General features: G+C 29.8%; 2 protein-coding genes across 3 annotated transcripts; one reads left to right on the top strand and one right to left on the bottom strand.

Annotated features, from left to right (window-relative positions):
* Positions 1 to 2,563: 2,563 nt before the first annotated feature.
* FZR3 (FIZZY-related 3) lies at positions 2,564 to 5,908 on the top strand. 2 transcript variants are annotated; one of them, XM_028061003.2, is made up of 9 exons: positions 2,570 to 3,316; positions 4,004 to 4,126; positions 4,208 to 4,312; positions 4,411 to 4,590; positions 4,686 to 4,748; positions 4,870 to 5,166; positions 5,263 to 5,325; positions 5,426 to 5,494; positions 5,584 to 5,908. In XM_028061003.2, the coding sequence occupies exons 1-9, from the start codon at positions 2,783 to 2,785 to the stop codon at positions 5,635 to 5,637; spliced, it is 1,488 nt and encodes a 495-aa protein (XP_027916804.1). In that variant the 5' UTR covers positions 2,570 to 2,782; the 3' UTR covers positions 5,638 to 5,908. The 2 variants fall into 2 exon arrangements, with proteins under 2 accessions (XP_085531142.1, XP_027916804.1); XM_085675016.1 differs by having other exon boundaries at positions 2,564 to 3,316; positions 4,870 to 5,325.
* A 3,619-nt stretch (positions 5,909 to 9,527) lies between these two features.
* On the bottom strand, positions 9,528 to 14,274 carry LOC114183573 (telomere repeat-binding protein 3-like). Its single transcript, XM_028070648.2, has 9 exons — positions 13,932 to 14,274; positions 12,530 to 12,670; positions 11,597 to 12,431; positions 11,266 to 11,493; positions 11,093 to 11,172; positions 10,735 to 10,967; positions 10,275 to 10,589; positions 10,121 to 10,184; positions 9,528 to 9,942 (listed from the first exon to the last, which is right to left on the bottom strand). Exons 2-9 carry the CDS (start codon positions 12,608 to 12,610, stop codon positions 9,736 to 9,738), a joined length of 2,043 nt encoding a protein of 680 aa, XP_027926449.1. The 5' UTR covers positions 12,611 to 12,670; positions 13,932 to 14,274; the 3' UTR covers positions 9,528 to 9,735.
* Between the last annotated feature and the right edge of the window lie 10,473 nt (positions 14,275 to 24,747).

Raw genomic sequence — 24,747 nt, 5'->3', positions numbered from 1 at the left:
TATCTGGGTTATGGGTTGAAAACAAATATATCTAAAATGGATAATTTGTGAGAATCTCACGTTTAAAGAAGGCAACACAAGGTCATCTAAGGTTTGCTTCTTCATTTTTTTTCTTTTCTTATTATAACATTGGTGTTGGTATTGAAAGATTAGTTTAAATCACATGACCACATTTCATCTTTGTGGCAAAGACGAACAATATACTACATTCTAGACCTTCTTTAATCTCTTTAATAGTGTCATTGTAATATGATCCCAAACATATAATATTAAAAATTATAATTATAGATATAACCATGTATTAGAATGCAACTCATTGTTTAAATGTTCTGCAGATGTAAAAGGCTGGATCTAGGGTTGAGAGCTTTGGACATGACTTGACACCTTTGGAAACTCACTTGCTAGGAGTCCAAGGTGTTGGATGCTGCTTTGTCATCAGATAAAATTTATTAAAAAAATAAATAAAAGAATACAAAGCATGGATCAACATCAAACTCATGATAAAAATTATACTTCACAAAATATAGACAAACTATATCTATTATGAAGAAAATCTAAATAAATATAGATTTAAAATATTAAACTACTTGTATTGTTTTATATGAATGAAAGCTAAATTAGATAATTCATCGGCACAATTATTTTCCTCACAAAAAACATGACAAACTTAAAATTGTGTATACTTACAAAAATGCAAGCACCAACGTCATCTCTCTTTAAAACTAAGAAATCTATCATTAATCCAAAAAAAAATGACAAACTAAAAAAGAATCAAATCGAAGTTTAAATATAATACAATATAGAAAATAAAAATTCAAACATCCATTAATATTAAATATATCTTACCATGCTGATAGTTAATTGAAAAAAAAAATCTAACCAATTCTTCATAAACTTTAAAATCAATTTTTCAAAAACCAATTGTTATATTGTAATGACTAGTATAAAATGTACTTTTAAGCTCATTTAACACAATTTTTATCTATCATGCTTATTACATTTTAGTTTGACTCTTATGAACAAGTATCTAATTAAAACTAAAATAAAGTAAAAAAAACTAAGTTTGATCAATGTTATTCAATTATGTAAATTTTAAAAAAATCATATTAAACATATTATGAAATTGTAAGTTCAACAACAATTATTTTCGTACCCAAATTAAAGATCAATTACTTAACTTCTCTTACTTTGAAATTTAGTGGATAATGCAAAAGATGATTAATCAAATATTCAAATTCAAGGAGTCTAAGAAAATATTATCAAATGAATCAAAACTCCAACCAAGATGAACTAATTAAAAGATAATATCTCTAAAATGACAAAATCAACAAATTTTCAATTGCTCACTAAACAAGTTGAAAGAGACAGGAAAGCAATAAGATATTTAATCCAAATTTAGTTTTGATGGGATATAATTGATCATGAACTTGATATATTTTGGATTGAGAAACTTATTATTGAAAGATATGAGAAATGAGAACAAAGATTTGGAAAAAAAAAAAGTTATTGGAATAAAACTTGTAAAAGAATGTAAGAAAGAAAGAAAATGAAGAAAATCGTTTTACTTGTATATAGATGCATATGAAACATAAAATAGTGGGAAAGAAACAAAAACATTTATATATATATATATATATATATATATATATATATATATATATATATATATATATATATATATATATATATATATATATATATATAATTTTAATAATGGCAAAATAATTTAAAAAAAATCTACAATACAACTTCACATTTTTATTTTTATTTAAAATATATTTTTCTTGGTGATTTTATTATTTGAGTCAAATAAAAAAGTTATTACATCCCAAAATAAAAAGTCAAATAAACGGAAAAGATACCCACTCATAAATATTGCAAGAAATCATTCTAATCTTGTATTTAAAATCACTCCAACGTAATTTGATTATTGTTTTTCAAAAATCTAAAATTTTGCAAACATAATCACTTGATATTTTTTTTAAACATATTGTTTCAAGAATGCCTATGATTTCTTAAACATTAGCAAATTCATAATTACCATAATTGTATGAGATCTTCCTAACAAATCTAACACTTGGAAACTATTAAAAATCCCTAAAAAAAATTGAAAAAGGGCAAAAAACATTGGTGCTATAAACCGATACATGAAAAAAAAAATCCTAAATTCCCACAATCTTATATTAAAAAAAAAAATTGACTGTGATCTCTTGAGTATTATTGTTACTTGAGTATTAAGGATTAATTTTAAAAAACAAATGATGGTGTCACATTTTGTTATAGTATCTAGTATGAAGTTTAATACCATACAAACAACATAATTTCATTTCTTTTAGAACTATTTAGAAAATATTATGTTTAAAATAATTTCATTATTTTAAAATCATTTTGAAAGAAAATATTACATTCCATACACTAAATTAATAGTTTTTCCTTATTTAAAAAAAAAAAAAAACTTCATATATGCAGTATAAGTAAATGAATAAATGACCGTTGGAATCTCTTATAAGGAAATAAATTTACGAGCTTAGCAAAACCTACCTGTTTTATCTTTTGCTTTTCTCTTCCCACGCTCCTCAGGAATTCGACCGTTGAACTTATAATAAGTCACTATTCTTCATTTCCATCATCACTAAAACCAAAACCCTCTCTGTTTTTTCTCTCTTGATCTGTTGTTTTCTTTGTCATAAACAGAGAGAAAGGGTTTCTTCTTCGTTCTCTAGCATTGTTCATCGTCTCTTTCTTCTGTTCTTCGTTCATCCAACAGTAGTAGCTACTGAAAATGGAGTCTCCTCAAACAAAGAAATCGGGTCTGAACCTCCCAGCTGGGATGTCCGGAACCTCACTCCGCCTTGACACTTTTGCTTCATCGCCATCTTCTTCTCGTTCCATCGCCAGCCTCACTTCCCCTTCTTCTCTCCGTTCCATCTCTAACCTCACTTCACCTTCGAAATCAAGCACATGCAGCGACAGGTTCATCCCCTGCCGCTCCTCCTCACGCCTCCACACGTTCGGCCTGGTAGACAGGCCATCGCCGGTGAAGGAAGGGAGTAACGAGGCGTATTCCAGATTGTTGAAATGCGAACTCTTTGGATCTGACTTTGCTTCTCCTTCTTCTCTTTCTTCTCCTTCTGCAGGTGCTCCTCCTTCGCCGATCAGCCCCAGCAAAAACATGCTCCGCTTCAAGACCGATCACTCCACTACGCCTTCCTCCCCTTACTCGCCTTCCATCTTGGGCCAGCAGAGTAGCTTCGCTTCTGATTCCTCTACCCCGCCTCCCAAACCTCCCCGGAAAGTCCCCAAGACACCCCACAAGGCAAGCTCTTTTTTTCCCTTTTATTCAATTCCTTGTAAAGCTCTAAACTTTAAACCCTAAGGATCTCACTGCTCTCGGATTAATATTTACTCTTAATGGTAGAAATGGTGACTGAAATACTTGGGTTTTCAAATAAAAGTACTAAATTGCACCTGTCATGAAAGGACTTGGTGGAATGCTTTGTGCATGCATGTATAAGATCAAATCGAAAAATTAGGTAATGTGGAGATTTGTTAGGACCATACATGTGGTGATTTTGGACAATGTAAGAATCTCTTGTAGTGGAGGGAGATCTAGAAAAACTGTAGGGGAAACAATTAACGAAGGATATTAGGGTAACACTATTGTTACTAGGATGTTGCCGTTAGCTCCATCCACCCTAAGAGAGTATAGGATGTCCCGTTTGTTACATGCGTGCCAATCTGTACCAATATGTTACATACAAAGTTGACCATGAGCCTTTAACCAACAATTCACGCTTTGGGCCCTCATTCTTCTTCAGTGAAGTTGAATTTCAGCTTTGAAAGTAATCTCATGCTTCTGTTCTTGTGTTGCACATGCCAAACTTGAGCTTTTGAGATATATATTGGTCCTTGATGAAGCTTGAACAAACTTAAACCTACTGTGATATATATATTGGATTATTGAACTTGATTGTTGATTGCTAAACTCGGACAATGTTTGCAGGTTCTGGATGCTCCATCACTTCAGGATGACTTTTACTTGAATCTAGTGGACTGGTCCTCACAGAATGTTCTTGCTGTGGGACTAGGAACTTGTGTTTACCTTTGGAGCGCTTCAAACAGTAAAGTGAGCTACCAACAATTTCATATTGATCAAAAATCCCTCTCACCATGAATCTAAAGTAAAATATATTTATGTGGTTTTCAGGTGACTAAGCTATGTGACTTGGGGCCCTATGATGGTGTATGTTCTGTCCAGTGGACCCGGGAGGGCTCTTTTATATCAATTGGTACAAATCTCGGCCAAGTTCAGGTACTTTGTCTCACTCTAGATTTTTGTTTATCTATCCATGAATTGTTTCCTTTCATGATTAGGAATAAAGAGCATACACTTTGCTTTATGCTATACAGGTTTGGGATGGAACTCAGTGTAAGAAGGTCAGAACCATGGGAGGCCATCAGACAAGGACTGGTGTGTTGGCATGGAACTCTCGCATTCTGGCCTCAGGGAGCAGGGATAGGAACATACTTCAGCATGACATGAGGGTTTCAGGCGACTTTATTAACAAGCTTGTTGGCCACAAGTCAGAGGTAAAAATATTTTGAGGAATATACATTGAATTTGCAATGCTAAAACCTGGATTCTGAGAAGTTGTTAACAATTGTTATCCCTCAATTTGTGACAGGTATGTGGATTGAAATGGTCCTGTGATGACAGGGAACTTGCCTCTGGTGGTAATGATAATCAGGTATATTTTCCTTTCTTTCCTTGGCAACCTTTACCAAACCCAGAAAAAGTTATTTATTCTATACTTCTTGTTAATATATTTGTGATTTGCTCATGAATGTTATGTTTTATTATATGATCAGCTCCTGGTATGGAATCAACATTCTCAGCAACCAACTTTGAGACTTACCGAACATACTGCTGCAGTTAAGGCCATTGCTTGGTCACCTCACCAAAGCGGTCTCCTTGTGTCTGGTGGTGGAACTGCTGATAGGTGCATTCGTTTTTGGAACACTACAAATGGCCATCAATTGAACAGTGTTGACACTGGGAGCCAGGTCTGCAACCTTGTTTGGAGTAAAAATGTGAATGAGCTAGTAAGTACACACGGATACTCCCAAAATCAGATCATGGTGTGGAAGTATCCATCATTGGCAAAGGTACTTTGCTTTGACAATTCTAGATATTATTACAGAAAACTATTTGTCTCTCTGTATAACCATGTATGTCTAAACTTATGGTCAAATTTTGATCAGGTTGCAACTCTAACTGGTCATAGCATGAGAGTGCTGTACCTTGCAATGTCTCCTGATGGTCAGGTACTGAATATCCCCACATAACATAGTTCCATTTTATGTGTTGTTGAAAAGAAGTTATTCATTTTCTGTATGAATTTTAATTTTATTGAAACAATTGCAGACAATAGTAACTGGAGCAGGGGATGAGACTCTCAGGTTCTGGAATATCTTCCCATCAATGAAAGCACCTGTAAGTAATGTTACCAATTTCAATTATGGCCTCTCCTGACTCAAATTCTTTGTCCTATGATTCATTCATGATGTTGTTTTCTTTTTCAGGCCCCTGTTAAAGATACAGGCCTTTGGTCACTGGGGCGCACTCAAATTCGATGATCCATATGGGACGAGGAAGAGGAAGAGGAAACAAAACTATCTCAGTATCTTGTAATTAATTATCTGTATATGAAAAAAACATAATACTGTCAAATATCATCAAACACGAGGAACTTACTAAGTAGAAAGTCTGCATCTAAATTCAATGGTTTACAATGTAATAATGGTTACAATTCACTGTAATGTTTAATAAATTACAAGCTTGTCACATAAATTGTAAATTCTGCATCCCCAATTTTATGAGAAATTGTGCCCTCAGTTTTATCCTTCACATTTTACAAGTTTCTATCCCCAATTTTAGACTGAGCAAGGAAAAAAAGTGTACTTCCCAAAAAAAAAAATTAAAAATAACAAATTAAGGTTATTTATTTATATATATACATATATATATATATATATAATTTTATGGAAAAAAAGTTACTTTTATCTATCAAAATATTGAATTAAAATTATTTTATCTATATCCAATTTTTTTCAAAATTAAATAGTTATAACAAGATAATAAAATTATTAATATTTTAAAAAGATATGGGTTAATAGTTAGGTGAGTGTTTGCCATTACAACAAGTATTTAAAGGGTAAGAATTGATAAAAAAAAATTAAATAAACAAATAAAAAGTCGCCGTCATGAAAAAGGTTTGGGCCCCTTATTTTTGAACAAAAAGAGATGCAAAAGATGATGCAGGCTGGTAACGACACCATGGTCCATTGATTTTATTCCATCTTCTACACATCAAGCACATGGTCGAACAAAACATTCAACCCGCAATAGGAAGTTTTTTAAGTCAATTAAATTCAATTATAACTTCAAAAAAACAAATCAGTTTTCAGATCAATAAGTATTATTATTTTTCTTTTCTACATGATTTTCTGATAAATAATTATAATTATATTTCTTCTTCGCATAGCTTTATTAACTGATTTTTGTTTGGTGTTAAATATGATCAATTTATTAATTGTTTTTTATATTTTATTTTTTATTAAGATTTCTTTTATAAGAGTCAAACCTCATCTTTAATTGTTTCTTAATTTTTTTTATATATTAAAAGTCCCTTTACATCTCAAATATTAATTACGTATACCTATATTAAGTTTGATATCTATTTTTTCTGGTTTAATAAAAAAAAAAATTGTTCATAAACTACTTTTAAAATTTGTGTTTCATCCATAAATCAAATTAAATTATATATCTATTTTTTTGCCTTAAAGAAAGTTATATAAAATATTTTCTCCAATAAACAATATGCAGAGACCATATTATATTGTAATGTATTGTGAAACTCCATTTTAGCATATGAGAAACATTTTATGTACCCTTTGTTGAAAAATATTTTATATAATTCTCATAATATACAGAATATATAAAATTTAAGAAAGAAAAAAAAAATAGAAATAGTTCGCAGAGAAAAAAAAAACATATTTTATCCTTTGATAAGATGTATCCATTGCATTGCATGATGATTGTGATAACGTGTAAGTTTTTCATCCTCAAAATAATTATATATATATATATATATATATATATATATATATATATATAACTATTTTTAGTTATATTATTTTATTCTTTATTTGAATAATATAATTTTATTATTTAATAAGAATTTCAATCAAATCATCTCAATCCAAAGTAACTCTCAACTTAAAAAAACACGACTTTTTAACTTAAAGAACACCCATTTAACTCTTGAATTGAAAAATAGTTCTATAACTTCTCAATTCTTATTCTTTCAAAATTATTCATCTTTTCTACTTTTAAAATTATAATATTTTAATATATAATAAAAATGCATACGTTAATTCACATGTATTTCCACTAATAACTAGAGAATTTGGATGATTCCTCACAATAAGAGTATAATTCTGTTTATAAATATTTTAATTATTTATTGTGTTTTTATATTCAATATACAGAATAAAAAAAAACTAACGAAATTAACTTTATTGTAACAGTTAGATTTAATAATAAACAAAATAAATTGTTAAGATTTACAAAACCAAATTATAGTAAGGATTCAATTTATTATATATCATCTTTTTAATTTTTTTAAAATTATTAAAAATGTTATATTTGTAACATCTCAACTTTAGCCGCTTAAAAGTAATAAAACACACAAATACACACCGAGAATTTAACCTCCAACTCAACAGGTAAAATTCATCACATGATTCAATCTTGTCAAATTATCACAAAACAACAATGTAATGAGTAATTCAAACATGTATATAATTTAAAAACATTGTAATTAGCTTTCCTTACATGTTATCTGTTTAAACAGCTCTGAAAACGTCAAACACCTTTAACTCCACAAGATGTTATATCTACACATAAAAACATCACAAGAATGATTAAGACATACCATTAGGATCATTAGGACATGTCGTTATGACTTATGATCACTATTCAACATAGACTTATACTGATGATTAAAAAAAATGCATGCAAGCAGAAAATAACTAACACGCAACCAAAAACATAAAAGAAAAAAAACCAAAAAAATGATGAAAACTCAACTTACATAAACGGAAAAACTGATCGGTTCAATTTGAAATGTTTGTCGAGATGATCAACCCTACGGTCTCAGTTTTTCAATCAATCAGACGACCAGAGAAACAGAACACCTCATTAAAAAATTCTAAAAAAATGTCAAGAAAGATATTGTTTTAAAATAATGAAACTCTTTAATAACAATTTTAATTATGTTATAACCTTTTAATATTAAAATAATCAAGTCTCACTATTTTTAAGCCACCACTACTCATTAAATATTATTTTCTAGAATTTCACAATGTTTTTTTGTGTGTTATATCTCAATTATAACAATTATAACATTGACGAACATTTTATATATATATATATATATATATATATATATTTATATTTATTGTTATTAAATATTTTGAAATTATTATTATTTGAAAGTGAAATTCATGTATACTTATAAAATTGCACAGCTATGTTATAATTTGTCTACATACTATCTATAATAAAAGAAATTGACAGCAATCAACAACAATATCTGTTATAATAATAAATTTGGAAAAAAATAACAGAAGGCACATGGGCATCGAGTTTCGTGCAAATTGTGGATAAGGATCTCAAAGGAGGTGGAATATTCGTCCTTACATCTGCTATATCCACAAGACCACTTTGTCTTCCTATAACTTTATGAAGTGAAATCGTAGCCACAACACATAATAATGGAGATCCTGCCCCTCAAATTATATATTCAACTATATTGTACTCTAAGATATGCTTTCAATTTTTCTTTTACCAAAAACAAATAAGTCACCAAATAATTATACTATTGTAACACTAATCATTAATCAAGGAATCATATTCAATCATTGAATACTTTTAAAATATATTTTTCATCAATCTTTATTGTAGTATATCTTCAACCTGAAAAGCAAAAATGAACAAACACAATATAAAAAGGTATCAGTTCACTAAATGAAGTGATTTGAGTGATAATGAAACAAGTAAAAAAAATTATATGTGAAATGATGAAAAATAACAACAACATCTTTTCACTAAGTACCAGTTCACGAATCAAACAAGTAAAAAAAAAAATCATATGTAAAATAAAGAAAAATAACAAGAACATTTTTCACTAAGTAACCGTTCACTAAATAAAGTGATAATCAAATAAATGAAAAGAAATTTCACATGTGAAATAAATCAAAATAACAAAAACATTTTTCACTACGTACCAGTTCACTAAATAGAATGATAATCAAATAAGTGGAAAAAATTTTCATATGTGAAATGAAAAAAAATAACAAGAACATTTTTAACCTTTCTTTTGGGTTGTCTGTCATGTTCTATCTTCTTTTTACACTTTCTACGTACATTCATAAATGTAAAAAAAATAAAATACAAATCAAAGAACAGTATAAGTTCCTGTTAGAACAATCTTATTGCATCAAATCATTTACAAATGCCAACCTGCATGCAATTAATGGCCGGCAAAGAATTTGGTGTAAGAATATTACATGAATTTGAATGAAAATGTACAAGTTTGTCTTCCTTTTTTCCTGTCAACACCACCACTCCTTTCTACACCATTATATCACAAGTCATTGAATTGGACACCTTCAACAAACACAAGGTCTTTCAGCTGAGGCTTCTGTAATCTTCAAGGCTCCAGATCCAGTTTGATGCTTTCCATGCTGCTTAGCTTGATGCCGAGACCAGAAAGCATGAGCAGCCAAAACTCTATCCAAAAGCTCCTGAGGTACAGGCTCTCCTCTCCTCTGTTGAGGGGAGATTGTTGCAGTATGCACCAATGTTTTCCATTTATCCTGTACACATCAAATGACAATTAAACAAAAATGTAGTAGCATTGCAATCGTAAAATGGAATCAATTAGTACAATCATGCTACTCTTCTTCAATCTTTATGTTATATGAATGTATAGTTTATGTATTCAGGATGTAATTGTACTTAGTGTATAGATATGGAACCAAAAAATTAATATACCTTTAGGTCTACATAAGTTCTATGATCTGCATTCTCAAAAGCTCGTAACTTAACATCACGCCACCTGCATGATGCATGATGGTATGAACATTATTAGCAAACTAGTTTTGCAATGTATAACCACATTAATATGATATCATTGACAACATCGTACCTTCCAGTTCCAAGTTCTTCAACTGCGTGAACAAGTGCTTCTACCTCAGTTACAGAAAATGGCCTCCTAGTTCGACGCTGTACAAACTCAGAACGCTTAGTTTTCTGACTCACAGGAACCACAGCTAATGCTTCTGTGCTAGCTGGGACAGGAACCAGCGCTCTGCAATCAGATGTTATTTTGTCAACTGTTGTGTCGGCGAGTGAAGAAGTAGTCTCTTGGTTACTTTCAATTAGGTTGCCCGGATATGTCAGCAAGGGTGAGTCATGCAAGGTATCAGTAATCCCTGAATCTAAGGCAGGAGTTTCTATGGGCCTAGAAAAATCAGATAATGGTATTAGGTATAGTATAAAAAAAATTCTACTAAATAAAACTGAATCACCATTTCTACCCAATAAATTATTCTCGGCCATTTCCCTTCCTAAATCAGCTATGCTGATTAAAATAGAATTTGACTCACCTAGTGAGCTGGGATGTTTCACATTGAGAAGAAGGATCACCAGCACAAACAGTTGGAGAAGCTTGAAGAGAAACGGGCTCCAACATGAAACTCAGGGTATCCAAATTTTCGTTGCAAGATATACCAGTCTGCACAAGTGTCCTACTGTCATCTCTGACTTTTTTCCCATGATGAAGAACACCAACATGCGCGCCCCCTCCAAGTATCGCCATCACCGCCTCCATGATTGTCCTCTACAAAAATTTGTAAGAAAATGCAATGCAAAAGTTAGAGCCAGACAACACAGCAAATGCATGTTAAAGATTTGACAACAATAAAATAGAAATGAAACTATCTATCTGGCTATCTCTATGTATACCTTTAGCGAACCGACAGTTGCAGTTTCAGGAACCTCAATATAAAGCTCTGGTATCCTTATCGACTTGATGCTAAATTTTACTGTTCACAAGGTATAAAGAACAAATATGTTACGATTGAGAGTGGTGAACAATCAGCAGAAAAGCAAAAAGAATGAAGATAAGAATTAGTTACCATGGGAATCCTTAGCCTTAGCTAAATGCAGTTTTGTAGATGAGTTAGGCTTGTCTCCATCTGTCCCTTTCTGAGGTGAATTGGATACACTCTCACTGCTGAATCCTCCATCAGAAGTTACCCCTGAAACCCGATCAACGATTTTCCTCTTCTTAATAATAGTGTTGTGCTGAGACCTTTCAAAACCATAGAAAGTCTTCCTCTTGTGATAATGAGGTACTCCTAAATCTGCAAATTCAATACTACTTTCAGTGATAGACAATCAAACTCGTAGATATAGCATGCATCAGATCATAAAAGCATTTGGTTGCGCATTTATAAGCCACATTACCAGATCTTGAAAGTTCACAGTCTTTCAGCTTTGGAGCAGTCTTCCAGTATTTAGAAGACATCAAATTCCTGATTCTTCTGTGCGCAATGCGTCTCGGAGACCTAAAAGCCTTTGACTTTGTGCAAACTCTTTTGCACCTTAAAAAGTTTTCGTCATCATCTCTAGAACCTAATTTAACAACATTCCCACGCCTGGAAAAGGAAGCACTGGGAGAAGATTTCCTATGAAAGGAAGATTTAATATTACTTTTTGAGTTAATTAGTGTAGGAGATACATACAATTCTAAGTGGTCTTTCAAACTACATTTATCAGCCAAATTTGATCCCCTAAAGCATGAACTGCCAGCTTCTTGTTCCTGTTTAAATCCATTCTTCATCTTACCATCACTAGACTCCCTAAACTTTTCGGGTGTTTTTACTAATCTATTAGAATAATTCCCAAATTTGTTATCCCATTTGAAAATTTCAGACTTCACATCACCTTCAACTTTCTCCCAAATGTCAGAATCATTATTAACCGTAACATGTCCTTGCGAAAAATCAGTCTTGGCATATGGAGGAGGTTTCTGGCTACTGTTTTGTGACCCTACCTCAGTCTTAATAGTGCTCTCAGCACAACTTCCCTGGTGAATTTCCTCCTTTTTTAATGGTTTAACTTCATTCTCTCTTGCTTGCTCAATCACACCTTGGCTAAAGGCCGGTTGAACATTTCCTTCAGATGCATTGCTGGAAGCAGAACTTTCACTCTCCTGCAGCAATTGGCCAGCTAAAGATGCCAGTAGTTCAATAGCACAAACTCGACCATCCTCTGCTGCTTTGTTCAAAGGACCCCTCCTCTGAACAATCACAAAAAAGAATCAAAATAGAGTTCAATGCGCCAAGAAAGGAATACATAAAACAATAGCCACAATTGCAAAAACTACTCAGTACTTACCCTTACAGATCTAGGAGCTTTAGGTATAATAGGAACACGAAAGCCATTGAATCCATTATCTACCCTCTTCTTCAACACCATAGTTAAAACATATACAGCTCATCAAATAACCACAAGCGTAAATACACCAGATCCTTTTCACTGCCAGTATTGAAGAAAGAAACATGCAAGGTTAATTTTCACATTTTGCTACTATATGAAAATTTGGAAAGCAATGTCACAATACCACTGTAATAAATAATTTGCAATGAATTCGATTCAATGGTTGCTTAATAAAAAAATACATATAACCCAACAACAGTCACCGACTATTCACATGCTACCAGATCAAGGAGAGCAACTTGAACAATCCAAGGTTTAACGACAACGACAATTTCTATTCTCACATATGAACTTATATGGAAGATAATTAAGATCATGTACAGCATGAAAGCAAAAGGAAAATTCACAATATTAATTTGGCTCAGCAAATTAAAGAAGCAAGATGTCAGGGAATTCAAATCTTTCACAAAATGCATCTAATTGTTACAATAAAGTACCATTTATGTCCCAGATGAATCTTGCGGAATAAACAAGATCAGATTTAAGGGAAATCCAGAAAAGACCCATTTGACTTTCGGGTTCAATTTCATCGAACAGACATACTATGAACAACACATAAAAGGGGTACAAAGTTGAATCGGTCAATCCACATCACGGTAGTCACTGAAACAGAAAATTGATCACACGAAATCCTAATGCTCAGAAGAATTCCAAGGAACTGTAGGAAAAAAATTTCCGATTTCAAAATCATTCCCCGGATGTCAGCAAATTCAACAATTGCATATAAATCCATGATCAAAAAGTCAAACAATTAAAGAAACACAAACACATGGAAGGATCATAAAAAATCAACATCATCGTAAAAGAAAAAACACGCTGCAATCAGTTGCCATGCTCTAATTGCGCGAGATCAACGCAAACCAAGCAATTTTCAAGAATCTGCAGCCCTTGTATCCAAATCAAAGAACCTGAACCACTAAACAGAAAGTCCAACAACCCCCACCAAATAGAAAAAAATCAAAATTTTCATAGACAAAAAAGAAGAACAGGTTGCATACATCAAACACAACCAAACTTCCACGATCGGATCTTCAATTCTCAAATCAACAACACCCATATTTTTTCCCCAAAAAAGAAACTGAATCTCAAGAAGTAAGAGCAAAATTGCGTATAAGCAACCACAATTCTGTTCTTGCATCTCCGAAATTCAACTATAGGAAAGATAGAGAGTTAACAAATAATCTCCACCACGCAATCATGATTAGATCGCACCGAGAAGCATGACAAGAAAAAAAACAACCACAAAAAAATCGAAATTCAAAACCCCTGACATACCACAAAACCTCTTACATCAACTCACCTCTTGGAAAAACAACATTCGAACAAGGATCCGAGGAACCAAACCACGATCAAGTTACAATGTTTCCGATCAAACTCATTCTCCGACAGGGGGAAAAAAGTACAACTTGCGTGCAAAGCAAAACCCCCGATAAAACTGTTTCGAAATGCAAGAGATCTAAGGGAATTCAGGAACTCAAAACATTTAAGTCCTCAACTTTCTCTGTTTCTCTCTCCTTCAGGAACGTGAAATTTTCATTTTGTTTTTTTGTTTTTCTTTTTTTTGTGAGATGGAAGGAAAGAATGGATAGAATAATAGATAGATTAGATAGAAGAGTCTTAAGAGACAAAAACCCACCAATACCGTAAACAAAAACCACGCAACAGTGGCCTTAAACCCTTTATATCCCATGGTTTTGACCACACAACCGGACCACCCAGTTAAAGGGTATATGCTACCGCTTATACCGGTATCTCCCCCACCTAAAAACCCATTCTTAACCCCTCATGCCTCCACCTTTTGCCACGTGTCTTTCTCACTCATCCTTGTACAGGATTAGAAAGAAGCATGGGAGTTTTGGCTCTTCCTATGAAGAGGTGGTAGATAGTGTGTGTGTCCAATATCATGATGTACATTATTACTACCTTCATTCTTTATCTCTTCTCGTGGTCCTTCTTTTTTCAATTTTTTTCTTTTCTTTTCTTTTCTCTGTGTTGATAGATTTGTTATGGCAAGGGAATTCCTGTGGGTTCAGTTTGGTTATTATGGTTCTTTTATATAAGTACTGTTTTGTTGAGTACATGGTAATAATTTGGTGTTCATAGGTCAATATCACCAATTTTTAAATAAACATCCACTCATGACTTTATTTTCAATCCACGCACCCTCCATTGCAGTTTCTGGGACCTTCCTCATTCTATAAAAAGATAGAATTATACCAAAATTGACCAAAAATACTATTTGCTTCAAATGAATTTCAATGTGATGCCATCAAATATAGCATTTAATTCTTTTATTTCTTAATTATATTATTTTTTATATATAATATATCGTTTTTGCTGTTCCCTTTTTAATTAAGTCAATTACATTTCTCAACTATGTCAATTGAATGTTAAGATATTACAATTATATATTTATTAAAACTCGTTATTGTGCGCGTGAAACATTATGTTTGATTATACCGGGTAAAAAGGTTATCAGACAAATAATAATATTATGAAAAGATTTAATCTATGATTTGGTGGTGAACTTTGTTACATATATAATTGGAGGATTAAAATAATATCTTTTTATATTAAGAGAATTTAATTAGCGCAAGACAATTAAAAATGAATAATTTTTATATTCAAATTAATTAAATTAAATATACATATGCATTTATATATTGTTTTGTTTCAAATGAATGAAAAAAGAACAACCAAGGAGAGAGTTACTCCGTACTTAATTAACAAAAATATGCGTATTTATGAATATTTAATAAAGGTTATTAATCTGCATGTTCAGATTAACAGATAATTTAATTCAATTTATGCAAAAGAGATGTTTTTCCACAATAGTTAATTTTGGAAGCAAGAATCAGAATTATGTAAAGAAATTTATACTTTTTTTCCTCTTTCTTTTTAGCCAAACACAAATTATCTGACCAAAAAAAAAAAAATCATCTTTGCAAAGTAGATTGATTACTTATTTAGCATTTTTGACATACCTGGTTTGTTCTCTTCGGTGGTTGAAAGTACTAATTGAAGTGCACCGATAAAGAGAATTGGAAAAGCACAACATGCGACTATAAGATAATTTGAGGAATGATCAAGTAAATTATTTCATTAACATAGTTTAGTTTTTCGGGGCTGAAATATCATTAGATCCGATGGTACTTGAATGATTAAATTAATAAGATAATTACAGTTGTTCCAAATTTTACTACTTTGAGATCCACAGTAAACTATTATATATTTTATTGCAGATCTAAGTGGTTACACTTACTCCATTAAACTAATTGAAATTTGCTTATAATAGTAAAATAAGTTGAAAGTTTTAATGTAAGAATAGTTTATACTGTAAATCAGTTTTTTAAGTTGAAATGTTACCTTTTTTAAGTACTGATTGGTTTCAACACAGTGGAAAATTTACTAATTGTGAAAGAAGCACATATTATATATGTCGAGAGTATTATCACAAATTTTCAGACCTTCAATAAAAACGCCAAGTTAATAAACTTTTTAAGGACATATGTATCTTATTTAGAAAATAAATATGTTTGAGTTTGATAAAATTATTATAAATATTGAAATATTTTTTCCAAATATTAAATGTTATTAATTACATATCTTCTAGTTCAACTCACTTACACTTAATCCACAAGTGTATACAAAGATTATAAACTGATATTCAACTTTTGTAAATACTTATCTATGATAAACTATGTTCAAAAATAGAAATTGTCATTATCATTGCCTTAAATTGCTTAATATTATTAATTGAGCAATTAAGGTGATAATTAAAACGTTCATCCACATTCCTTAATTATGTCTTAAAGACATCTCTTATCATGACATGCTCTTAACAATGTGGAAATTCACGCTATTTTAATTCTTATTTTTCTTAATTATTGGCTTTAATTGTGTCAGCATTCGATAATAAATCTCACATTAAATTCAAGAAACAGCCACCGGAATGCATCTTCGAATTTACCAATAAATAAAACAAATCAATTTTTCGATTAGCCATTGACTATACACATATGTATATAATATGTATGTATACGTATATATAAGTTAATTATTTCAAAATTAAAAAAAGAAAAATGAATGGCTGCAAAACCGGGATATATTATGTGGTGGAAGAAAAAAGAGATGGGCAAAGAGTTTTATCCATACCATACCATTCAATAATAATAAATAATAAAATTTTGGTGTCAAAGTATGTTTGCTGTTATTAACATTTTTTGTTTTATTACTTTATCTTATCTGTGTTATGACTCATTCATATCACTTTCTTCACCAAGGACTGCGGGTCCCACTCTCTTTTATTGTTCCAACGTGTCAATTCCTCAGTTACCTCTCGGGTCAAGCATTACAACCCTGGCGGGTTCGGGTTTCCCAATGGGTCATTGATTTGTGTTTCTTTACTTCCTTCTATCTTAATCTTGTAATATAATATAATATCACGTCTCTTACATTATTTAAATCAATAGAAGTATATCACGCTCCGTAAATTTCATGAACATAGTGAAAATACAAATTATAAATATCCATTATAGTATTATTACAAATTATAGATAATTAAATATTTGGTTACCAACTGCTTTATCATTATTACCGACGATGTTCAACTAATCTAAAACAAGGAACCTGGTTCATCACGTTTTCCTTAACTTTGGTCTATGTTGGAGAAACGTACAAACTTCAAACTATGCACATCTTTTCCTTTTGTTCCTCAAATACTATCGTATTCCTCTTCTTAAATTTTATTTTATCATGGTTCAATAGATATACAACATTCTACAACTCTATTGTTTAAAAATTGACTCTTTCTTTCTCCATTTGGAAAAAACATGTCAAGTTTTGTAATTTTCATAAATTGGAAAAATCGTTAATAGAACACAACTTTTGTTGACATCTAACTAACTAAAGCTCCAAAGATGAGTAATAGTAAGAGGACGGTGGTGATGCCTACTTCGATCTCGTATTTTTCTCATTTCCAAAATAGAAAACACTAAAATATTCGTACACTACACACTATGAGCAATAAGTATGGTATATGGTTATTTTATAAAAAGTTTGTATGAATTCATATACTATTTATTCCTTGATATAACCATTGTAAGACTCTGACGCATTTTATTTTTATATATAATTAAGGTTTAGTTTTTTTTTTTTCTAATTGTTTATATCAGCGGGGGGAGTGTGTCCATACATTCAAACATTTGATATATAAATGTATCACGGCATATTTTAGGATTATCATTTATTTGTACTACTTTTGTTAAACTAATGTATATTTGGTTCTATAATTTTTATATAAAAATTTAAAATAATTAATTTCATTAATTAAAATAATATATATGTATATGACAAATTTTATAAAGACAAAAATATCTTTTGAAATTTCTAAACAATAACCTTATTATACAAAATAAGCATTTTGAAATTTCTAAAATTTTTACTAAAGAATAGTAAAAAATATTTTTCTTACATATGGATAGTTTTATGTATTTATAATTAATAATTTTAGATATTGAAATATTGTCTGTTTTTTTAATATAATATATATTGTTGTTACAAAAGATTATCGAAAAATTAGAGAAAGGAAACTCCATGAAGTTTGAAATTGATAATTTTTTTTTTTACTTTTTACATATTTAACATTGTTTTTTGTTGATTTTTCTGTTCATTTAAATTTTTTTCATGCTTAATTATTTTTTAAGTTTTAACACCATTAAAATATAATTATTTTATTATGTAATACTTTTTTAACTTTGATCAGTGAGCATTAAGTAAAATATTAAACACAAGTGTATAACACTTATGGATAATTTTGTACTTTAAACAAAATAAAATTACATTAATAGTTATCAAGTCAGATTTCATTTAATGTCACAATTAATTGTAAACTTTTGTAAGATTCAATATATATTAACTATACCTTGACAAGTGCTTTTGACTTATTTGACTAAAAACCAATTATGTTGGTCTCTCAAAGTTGTGCAAGTAATAAATAGTTCGAAATTTTCTAGAAAATAACCGATAATTGTGCTTATTATAGTTTACAATGTTTAAGAACATGTGATGTTATCGTCGTACTAGGTAAGAATATATTGATGGGTCTTGCTAACCAGTCTCCTAAGGACACTGGTTAAGGATAATTAATATATATTGAGTTCTACAAAAGTGTATAGATAAGTGTGGTATTAAATAAAATATGATATAATGACAATCAATGTACCTTTATTTTATTTAAAGTACAAAAATACTCATAAATATTATACAAATGTGTTTAATATTTTTTTTAATATTCACAAATAAAATTTAAAAACCAATTAAATAATAAAATAACTATATTTTAATGTTGCTAAAAATTAAATATAATTAAAGATAAGAAATTTTAAATTAATAGAAAAACCAACAAAAAGAATAGTATTAAACATCAAAAAATTTTACAAAAAAAATATATAAGAAAGTTTAAAGTAGCATAAAAACCAACAAAAAAATTAGTGTTTGAACATCTAAAATTTTTACAAAAGAAAATAATTAAAGTGTTAATTTGATATTTCATTGATTTTTTTTTTTTTGCTTTTCAGTAGAGATCTTAAATATTATAAAGTCTTTATTTTGTATCATAAAGTTATTGTCTAAAAATCTAAAAGGATATTTTTATCTTTATAAAATTTGTTATGTGCATTTATACTATTTTAATTACTGTACTTAATTATTTCAGTTTTCCAAGTAGAAATGATGATATCAATGCACATTAATTATTCCTTAACCAGTATTAGCATTCTCCTATATTTATTTTTGGAGAATGCTAACCAGTGCCCTAAGGGCACTGGTTAAGAAATAATAAATGTGCTTTGATATCATCATTTTTACATTGAAAGCTGAAATAATTAAATACAGTAATTAAAATAGTATAAATGCACATAATCAATTTTATAAAGACAAAAATACCATTTTAAATGTGTAGACAATAACTTACTGTTACAAAACAAGATTTTGAAATTTTTAAGGTCTCTACTAAAAAGAAAAAAAATCAATTAAGTCTTAAATTGACACTTTAATTATTCCTTTTTTGTAACATTTTTAGATGTTTAACACTATTTTTTGTTGGTTTTTCTGTTAATTTATACTTTCTTATGTTATTTTTTTTAAGTTTTAGATGTTTAACACTATTTTTTTGTTGGTTTTTGTTTAATTTAAATTTTCTTATATCTAATTTTTAGCAACATTAAAATATAGTTATTTTATTATTTAATTAGTTTTTAAATTTTATTTGTGAACATTAAATAAAATATTAAATATACATGTACAATATTTATGGACATTTTTGTCTTTTAGAGAAAATAAAGTTACATTAATGGTTATTAGGTCAGGTTTTATTTAATATTACATTTATCTATATACTTTTGTAGGATTTAATGTATATTAATTATCCTTAACCAGTGCCCTTAGGGCACCGGTCAGCAAAACCCTTTATTTTTTAAGTTTTGAAGAGGAAGTTTGTGTTATTATAACTCTTTATATTTAAATCAAATTATTTCAACACAAATTATGATACACCTATGATATTATTTTGTTGACGATCATATATTATATTGTATATTATATGTGAACAAAATAATTTAAGGAGAAGAGATGGACAACAATAAAATGTTCGAGAGTTAAAAAATAAGTACATGAAACTTAGGTATATAAATTTTGTTTGTATATATCGTGTGGATTTAAAGAATTTTGTGTTATATAGAGACATATATAGTTTATATTTTCAATTTTCTCTTAATTGTGTTTTAAAACTAAAAAAATAAACTATCTAAACACTGAAAAAAATTATTTTTTATGTAACTACCATTTTTAATATTATTTTTCCCTTAAAATATATTGGGATTCTTTTCCATTAGTAATATATAGGAGAGATTCATGTACATTTCGTATTTGGCTTAAATACTTTTTTGTCCTCATTTTCGTAGTGTTTGTTGCGAATGGTCCTTATTTTCACAGAATGTTTAAAATGGTCCTCATTTTTTACCGAATGTTTAGAATGGTCCTCATTTTCGCAATTCGTGTTTTATTTGGTCCTTTTCTGTAATGCCGTTTAAATCATTAACGGAGCATTGTACATGTGACACGATTTGTATTAGGGTGTATTACGTGTACTGTACATGTGGCTTAATTAGATATTTTGGGATAAATAAGTGAGCTAGGGTTTTGGTTCTTCTGGTGTTGGTAGTGGTGTTGCTTGACTCTCCACTTCATTCCTTGGTGATTGAGTTGTTTGAGTTTCAGCAGTTGGTGCATTCTCAGCAGTTTGGGCATCTAGTGCAGTCTTAGCAGGTGTTACAGTCTCAGCAGGTGTTACAGTCTGCTCATCCACAGGCTTATCTGGACAATTGTTCCTGTTATGTCCAATCTGACGGCATATGCAACATTTTTTTCTATGACCTCCTTTGTTGATTTGTGTGTTATCCTTTCTCAACTCCCACTCTTCCAACCTTCTTTTTTTCTTGGGTTTTCCTGGTAAGATTCTCTTATGTGGTGGATGGACGTCAGGGTAGGGAGTTCTTTCCCATAAGACTTCACCATTGACTGGAAAGATGATGGATTGATATATTTATTCATAGGTGGATCTCCTGAAATAGATTGGTATGAAGTCCTCAGCATTGACATTGATGAAATTCATTGCTACAATAGCATGGCAGCAAGGGATAGCAGTCAGAAGCCATTTCCTACAGCTGCAATGTTGAGCATCCACATTCACTGTGTACTTATCTCCAACCATAGATATGTGCCTCACTTCAAATATCTTTTCTCCTGACCAGCTGCAAATATCATTACACATATCAGTACACGAATAAGTTGATTGTGTTAAAAAAAGACAAAAACCTAACCTTGGGATCCAATATTTGGTTAACTTATTTTCCTTATGTAGTCTGTCAAGGACCTTTGGGCAAATGTTTCCTTCAAAAGTTGTAACATTTTTTCTCTTGGTAACCCACATTTCCATTAAATAAAATCTGATTTCCTCGAGCATGGTGATTATGGGTTTGCCTCTTGCATCCACTATGACACTATTAAAAGCTTCACTCATATTGTTGACAATTGTGTCGCATATGGCTCAACCACTAAATCTAGACTTGGACCAGAACCTGCATAAATAATAGCGTCAGTATTAATATCAGGTATTTGTACAAAAATCAGGTATTTGTATAGAAATCAGGTATTTGTACAGTAGAGATACCTTGGAGGTATAACAATAATGTATCTGTAAGCATCGATATTTAACTCTTTAATTGTTAACATCACTCTTTCCCAAACGACTGGGTGTGTGCTCCTAACAGCCTTCCACATGAGTATCTTTAATTTTTGGCCAGAGAATCTTTTTCTGAAATTTGCATACAGATGCCTCATGCAAAATCTGTGCTCAGCAGTGGGTAATAGGTCCTGAATGGCAGACACTAATCCCTGTGCAATGATAAGATTATTAGTACTTACAACATTAAACAAAAATTAATAAATTGAACATATATTAAACATACCTTTTGTTGGTCAGACATAAAGGTCATTGTCCTACACACGTCAATACCTCCAAGATCACTAATAAGCAATTCCAAGAACCATGTCCAAGTTTCTTTATTTTCAACTTCCACAACAGCATACGCTAAGGGCAGTAACTGATCATTAGCATCTCTACCCACAACACTCAACAACTCACCTCCGTATTTTCCTTTTAAAAAACAACCATCCAAACCTATGATGGGTCTACAGAAGACAAAGGAATCTTTACATGCTTTTAAACAGGAGTAAAACCTCTACAAAATTGCTTCATCATTATCATTTTCCACTTTGATTTTTATAGTTGATCTAGGACCCTGAACCCACTTGCTTCGTTGATGATGATTAACTAGAAAATTGAAATGAAGAGTACAACTGCAATCCAATGATGAAATGACAAGTATTAGCTGCTTCATCTGCAAATCTGAACTCAAGAAAGACGAAGATAAAGAAATTTTCCCAATTGAAAATTTTCTCCTAAATTAAAAAATTAACGTTAATTAGTCACCTGTACAGTACCACGTAACACACCTAATACAAACCGTGCCACCTGTACAATGTTCCGTTAATGATTTAAACGGCGTTACAGAAAAGGACTAAATAAAACACGAATTGCGAAAATGAGGACCATTCTAGACATTCAGTAAAAATGAGGACCATTTTAAACATTCTGTGAAAATGAGGAACATCCGCAACAAACACTACGAAAATGAGTACCAAAAAGGTATTTAAGTCTTTCATATTTATATTTGACTTTTAATTTTATTTTAAAATAATAAAGAATAAAAAAAAAACTGTCAAAATATTAAAAGTAATTACACATTTTGACAGCATGATAACACATTACAAATCAAATCAACGACATTTTTATTCAATCACTGATTATGTTTTATGTAATTATCTTTATTAATATTTTTTGTTAAACTACATAGAGCTACGAAACGTTTATTTTCTACTAATATAGAAACAAAATGTGAGACAAAAGAATTAAGTTCATTTTAGCCATTTAACATGCATAAGGAATAAAACTTTTAATTAAACTGAATGGTTGGTATAGTGTTGAAACACTTTACGCACTCAGATCATGGACAAGATTTGTGGATAACTTTTGTTATGTAAACACCAATCACACTGCTCTGTTATAAATAGTTGTTATAAATATTAAGTAACAGTATTTATAAATTAAATTAATTCAATTTAATTTAATATGAACTGTAAACAAAAAAGTATAAATAAGTAAAGTGAATATCAATAGGTTTTATTGAATTAAATTCCAAAACCAACGATAAAATTGAGTTTATACATAAACATTTAATTTTTATTTATGAAATTTTTTATTCGTATATGTGTAGCAGTATATATTTTAAAAGTTACGATATTGATATATCTTATACATGGATTAAATCTCTAAATATCATTCTTTTATACATGCTTGTAATTTCAGAACGAGTTTAAAATTTTATGTATTGATTAAGTATTATTATTACAATAATAAATGATAGTGTCCTCAATTAGCCAATAAACTGTAACCAAAGAAAACAGGTTAGTTTAACAATAATATATATATATATATATATATATATATATATATATATATATATATATATATTTGGAGTGATATATTGTGTAGTATAAAGTTTGTGGTTATTATATTATATGAGTGGTATATTTGAAACTTTGACTTGTTTTTTATCTCGTAAATTTATTCCAAGAAATTTCCTAAAAAGGACGAAATAAAAATTTATTTAATTCAAATGACTTTAAATTAAATTGAATTTGAAATTAATTATAGCAATAAACTTTTGTTCATAAAATCAATTTATAGTTACAATTAAGCTTAAACTCTATATTTATTACTCAAGTCTCTATAAATTGATAGATAGGTTTTTATAGTTGAAATTGTTTTACTTATAGAATTTGGGTACAAAATTTGTAGAGGTTTGATAGTTTGACAATATGGATACGTTCACCCGTTTTTAATATTATTTTTAAGACAAACAATTTAACAAGTGTGGAAAGTGGATAACCTAAGTTTGATTAAATCAACATAATTTTTTTAAGATGATTCATTATTTTATTAATAAAATTTAATATTAATTTCTAGTTAACTTAATCACATTTATTCAAATACGAATAAAAGAAATCGACCTTTATGACAAAAATAAAATGAATTCATAAAATATTATATTTATATTTAAAAGTATAAGATCATTAAATGAAGATTAAACGAAAAACACATGAAGTATAGAATCATAAGTATATATTGTACACATATAGATATTATAAGACCCAATTTTAAATTACTAGTTTGTCTACTCTTTACTAACATAATTCACGAATTTCTAAGTAGATTATAATAAAGCACATAATTTATTTATAAGATTATATGTTGTTGGTATTATGGAAGGATTTATAGAGAAAAAGATTGTTATATATACATGACAAGTTGAATGTTATATACATGTTTAATCATAGTTATTGTAAATATATTTCAAAATATTTTGAAAATTCTATTCAACTGCCCTTATAAAAATAGCATGTTACTTCGATTATACCACTCAAGCATATGGTTT

The sequence above is a fragment of the Vigna unguiculata genome, chromosome 1, assembly GCF_037176805.1.
Source record: "Vigna unguiculata cultivar grain cowpea cultivar isolate G323 ecotype 2 chromosome 1, ASM3717680v1, whole genome shotgun sequence".
Lineage (NCBI taxonomy): Eukaryota > Viridiplantae > Streptophyta > Magnoliopsida > Fabales > Fabaceae > Vigna > Vigna unguiculata.
This window is presented reverse-complemented; position numbering and strand designations above follow the sequence as displayed.

Coding starts and splice junctions, on each gene's coding strand:
- FZR3 (XM_085675016.1), top strand. CDS start 2,783: ATGGAGTCTCCTCAAACAAAGAAATCGGGTCTGAACCTCCCAGCTGGG. Junction 4,313..4,410: donor CAAATCTCGGCCAAGTTCAG/GTACTTTGTCTC, acceptor TATGCTATACAG/GTTTGGGATGGAACTCAGTG. Junction 4,749..4,869: donor CTGGTGGTAATGATAATCAG/GTATATTTTCCT, acceptor TTATATGATCAG/CTCCTGGTATGGAATCAACA.
- LOC114183573 (XM_028070648.2), bottom strand. CDS start 12,610: ATGGTGTTGAAGAAGAGGGTAGATAATGGATTCAATGGCTTTCGTGTT. Junction 11,494..11,596: donor CTGTGAACTTTCAAGATCTG/GTAATGTGGCTT, acceptor TTGAATTTGCAG/ATTTAGGAGTACCTCATTAT. Junction 10,968..11,092: donor CAACTGTCGGTTCGCTAAAG/GTATACATAGAG, acceptor AAATTTTTGTAG/AGGACAATCATGGAGGCGGT.